We start from the raw sequence: 12,399 nt of genomic DNA, 5'->3' as shown, positions 1-12,399 counted from the left end.
AACGCTCGGCATTTTATATTTTTAACACCGTTTGTTAACGGAGGAAATACACTATTTGCCTGCAACATAATATAAATATTTCGGCAATTTAGTCGTCTGTTCTGTTATGATATTTGGTTGGAACGCGAAAGCTTGTAAGAACGTACGTATGTTTGTTCTTTCACGCAAAAGCCCCTGTTGGGATCTAGTATTTGGTACAGAGATATCAGATAGATTATAGTCTCGATTAACACATAGCCTACTTTATAGCCGGGTACCACGCGATGGAAGTCGTAGGTTCCAGCTAGTTATACTATACTAGTAGTGTAGTAGAAAAAATTAAGTTACTTCTGTTGTTTTTTTCTATTAGCACAGTATTATATAATCTGTGGTTAAAGAGTTCCTAACAAACGACAACTCTTTACAGATCATATAAAATTTTAGTAATATCATTGTAACTGTGCGATAAGTGAAAAATTACAGCATATTTACGTAACTATTATATATTATATTTTTGTACACGGAAAACGTGAGTAGGTATTTTTGAGATAAGAACACAAAACATATAATTAATATTATTGATTAATTGCTTTATACGTACTGATATAGGTACATAATAAACAAATTTAAAATGTCTTATATTTATCGTTATTGATAATACCTATGAAATGTTTTAGATATAATTAGTACATATTATCAAATTGATAAAAGAATCTACATTATACCAACAAAACGTTAAGGTTATCGCTGTATGTGCTACAAGGAAGAGAAAGACAAACAAAATAGATTTTTACTAACTTCCCGTGCTTTACCATACCGACTTTAACCCCTTTAACTTAGTTTTCGTGACGAAAAAACTGAGTATACTTCTTGAAAATTCAAATTATCATTGCAAAATTTTAAGAACGTGTGCATTGCATGTACAGTATAACAGTTCCAAATTGAATAGTTTCTACGTTATTTTTTCGAAGTTAACTCTTCGTATAGAATTAAAACTATTACAAAAGAGTAACTTTAAAATAAAGCTAGCATATGATGAAGAAGGATGTATGGCATAGATATATAATCTAAGAGAATACCTTCCGTAAATAAGTCTTTTCTATGTATTTTACCCGCGACGAGGACTGGGGTGGTCAGTGTTTTATGTACTTTTTCTATTTTAATGTAAAATAAATACTATATAACTCTCCCATTGTAGGTACTATAGCATATTGAAAAATTTAATTTATTCATTTATTTCACACATTTTTAAACAAATTTTTAAGTCACATTACCGCGTCTAACCCCAATTTTAAAAGATAATTTTTTGTCAAAAACTTCTTTATATATTTAACTTTGACTCTCTGCCAAGATATCCAAACCAATTTTATTGTACCCCTACAAATAAGGCTAAGTTATTATCCAGCCAGTACATGGAATATGGAAATATTATGATGTCATGAGGGTTCGTTACTAATGGAAGGGGCGAGTGGGTGGTGGCGAGGAACGTAGCGATTTCTTGTGTTTTAATATTTTATTAGCCATAAAACATTTATTGCGTTCGTCCATTTGAATCGTTTTATCCGTGTCTGTAATCAAGAACTGTGTCTATGGGATAGTAGGGTCATTGAACTGCTATATTTATACGTGACTGAAGGATACAGGATGTTTGTAGGAAGGAAAATATGAAAGCTGTTGTATTGGAAGTTGGTAAACTTATCGACTTTAGAAATAACTTTATGTATTGTATTATTTTATAACTAGACGCTCGTCCCGACTTCGCCCGGATATCAAGATTTCTGTTTTATCCCAAGGAAGCATCTAATCGGAATAAAATCATCATCCAAGTGAGCTCATACCCTGTTTGGATACCAAATTTCATCAAAATCCGTTCAGTAGTTTCCGCGTGATCGACTGACCAACATCCAAACAAACAAACTTTCACATTTATAATATTAGCGTGATGTATACTTATATATAATACCTACTAGGTACGCCAATGTATTATTCATTATTTACGCGTAATGACCTGTCTTATTTAGGCAATAATCATGTTTCTATAAGATCAGATAAATAGTTCGGAAGCGTAAAGAAAGCTTACGCAATCACCAGCTACGTGTAAAGGCCTCAAAATGAATATTATCGATCATAACCATTTATGGTGAAGACAAATAGTTGATAAACTTGTAAGGTGAAAGGATAGATTAAAAAGTGAATTTCATGGCTTTCCTCCTTTCTTATCACGACCCTGTGGGGGACGTTCTATATTTCCTTTTTGATATGCTCAAAAAATGTATGGATTCAAGTATTCATGATAACTGACTTTTCTATAACAATGAATATTGTTAGAAGTACATTTTTTATTATTGTTGGAGTATCTTTACATATTTTAAATACTTATAGTGTAAATTTTGCTGGTATTAAGCTTAATTTGTATAAAACTTCATTATGCCACCATCACTAATACCACAGATAATATAATACAATACAAGTAGTTATATATTAAAAACCTAAAGTATTTGTTATTGTAAATACAATAATGTCAATGTACCTACACGATCTTTGGTATCTACACAACACAGCAAAACAATTAATTATTCACAATTTCGTCGTCGTGTGTGTCATGTGTCATGTCTGTGTGCTCAATGTATCAACCGTACCGGCAGGGCCGATTTAGGCAGTAATTATACACAGGCAATGAACCATATAGAAGCAACATATTATGCTACTTTTATTTTTGAACAGCTTTCTTATTGTTAAACGCATTCTGCAAATCTATCGAACAGTTATTGTGTTGAATCGTAATAAACAAACAAACATAAAATCTTATCGTTCCTCTATAAATAGTATTAACCAGATGAAAGATTACTTTAGAAAAAGAGCTGGCTTTGACAAAATCATTCAATGGAAATTGCAATTTCTACTAGTAATTCAATAATAAAGTTTGAACAAAAGACAGTACTTACACTATAAAACGGTACGGTAATATTTAGAATCACGTATACTCTATAGTATTATGTTATCTGTGGAATAACCGTGACGTAGCTATCATAATAAATTAAATGATTGCTCTCTTCAATGCAGTACATCTCACCCGTGATTTTTCTTTAGCACAGAGTATGCTTAATACAAGCTCATAATAAAAAAGTGAAGTCCAGTGTCCCCTAATGGGGTATGGGGCAGATGACGTACATCCGTTTCACTGATCGATTTACTTTAGGGACTAGTAGGTGATCAGGCTTCTGTGTCCTGCCAGACCGAGACATTTTTTTTTTGTGCGTCCCCACTGGGAATTGAACCCAGGACCCCTCGGTTCTACGCTCACGCGTTAACCACTGTACCAAGGAGGCGGTCAATGCTCATAATAACACGACAGTAAAAACCTCTGATAATGTGCACAAAACGTAACACTGGTAGAATCCGTCCTCAGTGGAATCGGGAGTTGCCACTGAATAAAAAAGAAGACAAATAAGATTGCTCTCCAAATTGTCTATTGTGTTGTATTTTTTACTACATAACCAAACATTTAGGTTTAGGTATTAATTGTTATTAAATCTATTCTGTCATACCTGCCTACTACTGAATTCTGCAGTCGTAAAAACATTAATTACCTTTATTCTAAAATGTTCTTATTGGATGTCTTCAACTCTAGCGCACAGAAAAAAGAATACATCCATCCATCCATCCATCCATTCAGCCCGAATTAGTCCACTGTTGGACATAGGCCTCCCCCAAAATGTGCCACAGTTGCCGGTCTTTGACTTTGAATAAAAATAAAATAGTTAAAGAATACATAATTATGTTAAATTATTGGCAATTTTATCGGATATTTAAATATATATTTATATCCGCCTAGTCCGGCAATACCTTGTCTCAGGCTCTTCAAACAAAAATATGTGTGCCTCTTGTTTTAAAACCCATTATCATTCAAATTATAGCATAATAAAACAATTTTATAATCAGAGATAATAGAGCTATTTCAAAGGTAACGTAATACCTACTGAATAGACGTGGAATGCTTCAATTTTTAATCATCTTTGATGCGACAACTGAATGATGTTTAGGTTTTTTATTACATTATTTTATTATTCACCGACTTCAAAAAATGGAGGGTTTCTTATCTTTTCTTATGTTCATGGGCGGTGGTGATCGCTTACCATCATGAGAACAACCCCCTCGTTTGCTCGCTTATGGCTTACAAAAAAACAGGAAACTTTGGATTGGGTGCATTGATTTCGATGATTTGTTTATTTGAATGTCTGGCCCCATTTTTTTTATTTGGCCTTGTTCTGATAATTTGAAGTTAAGTTTTTATTTTTTATTAAATAATCATTTAAAAATAAACTTTTTGACCTTTAAATTCCGGATAACTATAAAAAAGTTACGATATAAAGTTGTAATGACACCACGAGCCTCATGTCATTTTATATATAAAAAAACAAGACGAATATATAAATTTGATCAGGAGATTTTCTAAATTTGTTTCATCGATAAAAATGTGGTCGGGCGTAAGACGAACCAGGGAGTACAAATTTGTTGTGGTAATTATAGACGATCGATATTACAGCTGATAAGATAACAAAATCGTCGGGATTGCAATTTTAGACAGTGCAGTGTTTAATGGGCTTAAGATAATTCGTATTTTGTCATGAACAAAATCGTGCGTATAAAATTATAATATAATAAAGACCTATTGTGATTATTAATCACTAATTATTTATATTAAACAAAAAATTCTCATTTGGTGTCAGCTAATTAATAACGATTAGTAGATACTGTATTATTTTTCTTTCATTTCAGATAGAAGAGGTTATGCAGCAGAAGGCGCCGCTGGTGCCTAATAATATCAAACTTCAGTAAGTATTTCATCTGATGCATTAACAAATAATATTATGTCATAAAAAAAATACAAATAGAGTACTGTTAACCTGTCATTGTTTATCGACATAAATGTTGTAAATAAGATCAGCAACGCCATCTGTTCAATTGTGCTTGAACTAATATAACTATGTCAAATACCATAGAGGGCATTATGTGTACTAAATAAACGTATATTTCAACTAGATTTCCAACGGGGATATAGCTCAGTGGTAGAGCATTCGACTGCAGATCGAGAGGTCCCCGGTTCAAACCCGGGTGTCCCCTTGAAAAACTCTTTTTATTTTTTTTTTATATTTTAATTCAACATATTTTTAGGCAACCGCAAATTCCGCAAGCGACCCGCAGAGGTTTAGCTGCAAATTTCTTCAAAGCAACATTTAGTTCACGCAGCAAGGCAGTGCCTGCTGCGTCTTCTTATTCGGTTGAAGAAACTAGCAAAATAGGCAGCGCGGAAACTAAACCAGTTACTAGAAATCGACCCAGGACAGGTGAATATTATTATCAAGCTTTATTTGCTTTTTATACAAATATACATCTACTTCTTTTATTCAATAGGTCTGGTCAATGTTGAAGGAATATAAAAGGTACTTTTTTAATGTTTCAAATTTAGAAACGATAAAGCGCTTTCTATATTACAGCATTTTAATCAGCTGGGGCGTATTTTTTAGAACAATCTTTGTACTTATAATCTTTGTACTCGATTTTGACACAAAAAATGGCTATTTCATATGTTGAATATATTTTAAAAATTTTATAACCTCTTATCTTATTTCTGCAAAATATATGTTTTGGTCAATAAAATTTTAGCGCCAGCAGATACTCAAGTGAAGAGGAAAAGTGTCGAACGACCAAAGCTCGTACTAAACCGTGAGAGCTCCTTGGAGCCGGCCAGACCGCTTCGAAGCAAACCAAATACCCCCGACCCCGGACCCAAAACACCCGACAAAAATGACCTGAAAACTAAGAACGTTGTTTTAAAAATAATTAAAAAAACACCGGCACCGCAAAAACCGACGGATTCCAAAAGTGACAGTATCCTCCCGCCATCTTTGAAACCGACTGTTGCTGAAAAAAACAAATTGACGCGTTCGAAATACGTAAACAATAACACCGTTTGGACGAATGCTAATGTAACAAAGGAGAAGAAAGGACCGCTTTTATCCCTCAGGTATGTGCCGAGAAACATTTGATGAATTATTTTTGTATTTTAAATAAATTATGAATGACCTCATGTTAGCTATTGTTTTAAGAATTGAATTTAAGTGTTTAAGTTCATTCCTAAGTATTACTACTAGTATAGTATTATGTTATCTGTTGTATTACTGTTCGATTTTATTTTTTGTTATTTATATTGTGTTCGTACCTTGATCTTGATTTTCAGTGCACGATGAGGTATAAATATTAATAATACAATTGATTTAGAACACTCGCCTGTTATTATGTTTTTGTATTTCCCGCGCTGCTCATCATTATACTACCGAAAATAAAAAATTCCAACAATAGTCTCTAGACTTAAAGTTGATTTTTCTTTGGCTAGAATGGATTAATGTCACTTAACTAACTTGATTCACACACGTGACGGAGTGTTTTTTACAAATCCCTACCACTGATCTTACATCTCTTTTACGCATAGCATTGCAGGTCATACATCAATATTGTTATCTCTTTCGCGTTCACGGCATGTGTTCGTAATAGATTTAAAACAGTTACGATGAATCGGTACGCTGTTGTACCAACTATCAAACCTATCTGAGGATTTTAAAATCGGTTGGATTATAAAGAAATGCAGCCGAAGACGAGAATCAAGCGAGCAACTATCAAGTTTGTTCACTTCGGTAGGCCGCGGACGTGTCCGGTTGGCCCGGTGTTTTTATAATTCGAACTTCATAGTTTTAAAAACGAAACGAACTTTTTTTTAAATATGGTGCGTGTTTTGTTTGTGATTGTGTGAATTGTGGCCGGAATTGTTACTGTTTCCCATAATATGTTGGATTGCTAATGTTATTCATTCTCCAGATGTGTAGTGTTACAAAAATTAAACTTAGTTTCTCGTTGCTCGCTTTCTCGAGTAATCGTTTTATTTTGAAGTAGAATATGTGTTGACGTGAAAGTGATTCTAAATCGTTTCTTATTCATTTGGGCGATTAGGGCTAATCTTCGTTAAATATTTGTGAAAATTGATTTAAACTTTTACTGTTTAGCAAAATCTGTTTTATCGAAGCAAATCTTTATATTTACGCTACATAAAAGGGATATCTTGAGATAACGTTTCTTGCTGATATTTATCAGGTATAAGATAAACTTCAGTTGATTTATTGTGGCTTTTCAAGGCCATGTAGCTGACAAGCTAGGTGTAACATCAATACAATGAAAAAATCAAATTCATGGCAATATCTACTAAAACCTTTATGTTTTGTTGGTTGTAGAAATAACGATTTCCTTAGGTTCATTGCACTATTATTGTCGATAGGGCTGTGCAATTACATGATTTCATTTTAAATCCATGTAGGGGTGGCCAAGATAATATCAATTTGATACAGATTAGATTTCATATTATCGAGCTATTAATCAAAAATGAGTTTACATATTTATACATAAATAATATAGTATATTCCACTTTATAGTCATCTAGGTACCTTATCTATGCAGATCACTAGATTATTCCTGAACACGGGCTTCCAATAATTTTTATTTTAATCTAAAGTTTTAGAACGTGTCTAATCTCGTAACGTTTTTCTTTGTTATCGTCCCCTCGTAACCTCCTATGCCCTTTAACCTCCTTAAGTATGGAAGTTAATAGTCTCAAAAAAATTTTCATAAACTAATAAGACTTGATAGAACATAAAAGCCATTCCCTTTACCACGTAGACTTAGTACGACTTATTTTAACACGAAATCTGAAAGGATTTTAAACATCTTCGCCAAATAAAAACCCAAAGCAATTGACGCGAACGTATATAATGTCAATAATGAATTCAATGAAAGCACAATACGTATTCTGACTATTAACCATTTTCGGTTGCTTGTATAGTATAAATTAATGGTTCTATTTTCGTTCAATAAAGAATGTCCTAATTCAAAGTTGGCATGGCCTTTGCTCCCGATTTTGATCTTCTGTTGTCACATTTGGACGTTGCAAATACCTCTTTGGCAAAATTTCTTATTACATTTCTACAACATGAACTTTTTATGAACCTAAATTAAGGCATTTATTTACGCAGATAATTATAGTATTAATTATTTCCATTTGTCAATATCATCTAGTACGCGACACAATAAATAGCCGTCATTATAAATCCTGTTTCTTCAAAATTATCCAGATATTTTAATTGAGAAATACAATACGGTATTCGCAAAGATCCCTTAAAAATGAAATGGTCAAGATTAATTAATGTTAAATTCAATACAATCAGTAGTTTTAATGGAGAATAAATAAAAAGCTAAAATATGGCGACGCATCCTTGTGTCTTGACATAGATTAATGGTCGTTGGTTGACTATTACGAGAGCTTAAATTACCACTGATAATTTAATATGGCGCTATTCATATTCGCATTGTAATTCTATCATTGTAACGTGCATTTCTGTACAAATGTCAATTTGCTATTGTAATGAGTTTGAACAATTCTGCTGGTATCTATAATCTATATTTATTTGATAGTATTACCACAGAATATTTAAGAGTACTGACATAGTATTACTTCCCAAAGCGCACGACGCAATTAACGGGATTAAATTATCGAAATTAATATGGTAAATAGGTTCAAATTGTTTTAAATAAAATATAGATGGTTTACTTATTTCCGCCGATATAAAGTTATACTATTTACACATTTGTATAACCTATCTCATTACAACAAATTGTTATACTTTCGTAGTTAAAATTCCGAAGAACCGTGGGGGATATTATCAGATGTAGTTTTCTGACACATTCGTATCATAATAAAATCATCTGTGAGCTCAAAAGAGCTCGTCACAAAAAACTGCTCCCCCATCAGAGTATTCATAGCGATCGCCGAGGGCCAAAATTTAGACTTGCCATTTAACTTTTTTCTGTTTTGTATGTATATTTTATGATATGTGTCTGCTAATCTTTTATTAATAGTAATGTGACCATTTTTTATAGCCTCCGATCTTTTAAATATCTAGATACAGAATTCTAATTAAAAACGAACTTGAAATACATATTCATTAAATGTGATTATCTAAATTCTAGTCAAAAGAGATCGAAGAATAAATCGTAATAATAAGACGGTTTGATAATAGTTTAAGACATACATTTTATAAGATTGATTTTCGTCATTAATTTTTAAATTATATTTGATTTATCAGTTTTAATGTTGAAACGAATTGTGATTGATGAATACATTATCCTCAATATGCGGTTGTGGTCGTTCCTTCAAGCGTATTGTGGCAAATGTCTCAAAATCTATTTTGTGGTATCATTCCATGTTAGTTGTGAAATCTACGAGTTGTACTGATTTTGATGTTAATATTTTATGTAAATCGATCTCGATGTAAACAGAGTATTGATAAATAAGATTTAATTTATTTATAATAACGATCATGTCAAATTTCATGTCAAAAAGTATGAGAGTCTTAACTTTTAACTACTTACATTCATAATCACAATTTTATTACGAGTTTCTTTATTTATACAACTTAGATTTTTCTTTATATTTTCAACTACGGTTTAGTGCGTGCACTTGTATTACTACTCCTATGTCTCAATTAAGTCTTTAGTTTCAATTATTCCCGCGACAACTTAAATTGTTTCACATGACACCAATCAGTTATAATCACGTTCATGTTTTGAAATAACAATCGTTATCAAATTGGTCCTTTCGAGCTGGCAGTCGAGGGTGACGTGGAAACAATTGACAGTCTACGTGGGCAGGAGTTAAATTGGATTAAGCTGGATTATGTAGCAATACCACGTTGGGAACTAGTTAAAACTCCAGGCAGAATTGTGAAACAGGTCTCTAGCAATAACGTTTATAGTTTTAAGCTCTTCGTAATTCATTCGCGATAGATATCTAATGTGCATATTGATTTGAAAAGTTTTAATTCCTGTTTTGACTGTTTTTATAATTATCTAATCTGCACAGCTAAAACATCTAACGCGCATTTAAATAATCTTTATATTATCTGTTGTATCTTTACCTGAGTAAACGCGTCTGAACGTGGTTGAATAAATTAAAAAAAATCCTGTGTAGGAATTCTCCATGCATAAGTATCCCTAAGCAAGGAGTACTCTAAAGTAATCATTACTTGATGAGTAATTTGTTAGTTAAACAGTTATCTTGTTATGACTCAGATGTATTCCTAAACGGTGCCAGAATATAAACAAATATTCTTGTAAATACTAAATGTAATTTGAATGGAAAACATCGCTGAATCAGCAAATATTTTAGTGATCGCTGATCATGAAATCAAAGTTAACACAGTAAACGGTTTATTAAAGCATAAAAAGTAGTAGTCTCGGTAGTATTTTTTTATTAAATTTAGCACTGTTGTAGACATTTATTAACCAAAATCACATAAACTGGATGACAATAATGTATTTTATTATTATAAAATAAATGGCTTGAAGAAAAAAACGACACTTATCAATGTTTCTATAATTTATCTATGAACTATCGTTTATATCTCTTATGTTACATTCTTTGATTTTAATACCGGAAAGGACGTGATAATTGACTATCTCGACGGTGGACTGTGAATATAAAGTTGGTTTAGTTATCATCTTCATTTGTATGCGTAGAGCTTCAAATGCCTTTCCGTGCTGGTTTTCCATGTATTGGATTCTCACACGCATTCAGGAAAATCTATTTAAAATATGTTACAATGTTCAGCTTAGGCACTAATTAAAATGTTACTAGTGTTAGGAGGTTTAAAGCTATGAGCTTGATGAGCATTAGTTCATATCTTGGTCAATTGGTTGCTCAGACTCTGCGTGAAAGGGAGATAGACAGACAATTAATTATTCATTGACTTGAATAAGTTCGTAGATAACAAAATGAATTCACTTTCCTAAGAATTATCATTCAAACTGTAAACATTATTTACCAAACATGTCTTCCTAGATGTACTGCAAACCTAAATAATTCCATTAATAAATATTGCTCTCTGATAAAATTTGAACTCGTTTCATTACTCAATAAATAAAGTGTCATAAATTCAACATTAACTACAGACGGTGACTAAGACGCGCTACGCTGTCCATTCAAATCATATCATCGCTCAACAACTTATTACAATAACTGATGACTTTTACACACGGTCGCATAACCTTCTACTGACAATACGTCTGATCCTTGGCTCACATTTGTGCAAATACAATGTGTTATCGAATACACCCTATTTGTGACGCACATATTGATAATACTTGAAATTCGGCGCAACCTTAATGTACTTTTAATTTTTCTTTAATGGTTAATTGTAATGGAAATTTAAAATAGTTAAGAATTTCTATTCCTTGTGGATACTAAGACCCTGAGTCATACGTTTGATCTTCTTCAGTGATATCAATAAAGAGTTTAATTAATTATTTATGGTTTAGTTAATTTGTATTTTTATCTATAAAAAGAGTTTGCTCCGCCTTGCAAAGCTTTCACACTAATTATATTGATAAGACTCAAGCTATAAAAATAGACATATGAAGCCCCCAAACGATGAGAAAGGATTACGATGGTTCCAAACAACACAAAACCTTAATTTTGAATCGAAAATCTTCGTACTGTTGTTAAATGTTAATTATCTTCCACTTGAATTCTTCAACCTTTTGCGTCGTAGACTTAGTACATTATATTGGTATTTGAATTCCCTGTGAATCCCATGTGTTATAGAAATCAATTAGTAGCGGGTGAGCAATTATTTCTTGCTAAGAAGTATGTATTCAACAGAAAATACCATAGCTGTATGAAGCATTACTTTTCCCCAATCGTGGCAAAGAAGTAAATTTTTAACTCTTTCAGTGATATAAATATCGTGTGGAATGCTTCAGATAATCCGTTACTGATCCAAAGCTGATCCTTGTGGTAATCCGCTTTGTATCACTCGGGGATATTTATATTTACAATGATATTTTTACAGAGATTCGTAAATTGGATAGAAACTATTTTGTTGCGCAGTATGATTAGCATGATAACGTGCTTCAATACGATTATTTATTCGTTATATATAATATTATGGGGTTTTGTATTGCGCTACGGTTATTTTTAAACATTTCATGAAAACACCTACGCTTAGAATTAAGACAGGTACTTAATAGAAGTCGTAGAGTTACCTGCAGTGTGCTGCTTTAAATCATTAAATTTAAAATAGGCTAATCAATTATTTGTCATCATTTTTATAGATACAAAACTCTCTTAAATGTTAGGTGATCCAAGATGAATGGCATCTATATAAACTAAATTGTAATTGTTCATAATTATTTTAGGTAGCTAAATAAATAAAAAAAAAAATTCGCACAACATTATAACAATAATATACCTAGTCTTGCCATAAATATTGTAATAAAGAAAAAAGAAAATTGTTAACTGCAAATAACATTTATTAC

The 12,399-nt window shown here is 32.1% G+C and overlaps 1 protein-coding gene and 1 non-coding gene across 13 annotated transcripts in view; both read left to right on the top strand.

Moving 5' to 3' along the window:
- The window catches only part of LOC119835838 (cytospin-A-like), a 51,953-nt gene that overhangs the window by 13,500 nt on the left and 26,054 nt on the right, over positions 1–12,399 (top strand). For 9 of the 12 annotated variants that reach the window (XM_038360912.1, XM_038360892.1, XM_038360929.1 and 6 more), the window contains 3 exons: positions 4,759–4,814; positions 5,155–5,327; positions 5,647–6,007. In XM_038360912.1, coding sequence (XP_038216840.1) covers positions 4,771–4,814; positions 5,155–5,327; positions 5,647–6,007 — 578 coding nt within the window. In that variant the 5' untranslated portion in view covers positions 4,759–4,770. Of the gene's footprint in view, positions 1–4,758; positions 4,815–5,154; positions 5,328–5,646; positions 6,008–6,619; positions 6,908–12,399 lie in introns of those variants that run through there. The other 3 variants (XM_038360957.1, XM_038360967.1, XM_038360976.1) reach the window with 3 other exon arrangements.
- Positions 5,032–5,103, top strand: Trnac-gca. The gene has a single exon. It is a non-coding gene; the product is annotated as a tRNA-Cys (tRNA).

This window comes from Zerene cesonia, chromosome 2, assembly GCF_012273895.1.
Source record: "Zerene cesonia ecotype Mississippi chromosome 2, Zerene_cesonia_1.1, whole genome shotgun sequence".
Taxonomy (NCBI): Eukaryota; Metazoa; Arthropoda; class Insecta; order Lepidoptera; family Pieridae; genus Zerene; species Zerene cesonia.
The sequence above is the reverse complement of the archived record's forward strand: the minus strand, read 5'-3'. Positions and strand labels throughout refer to the sequence as shown.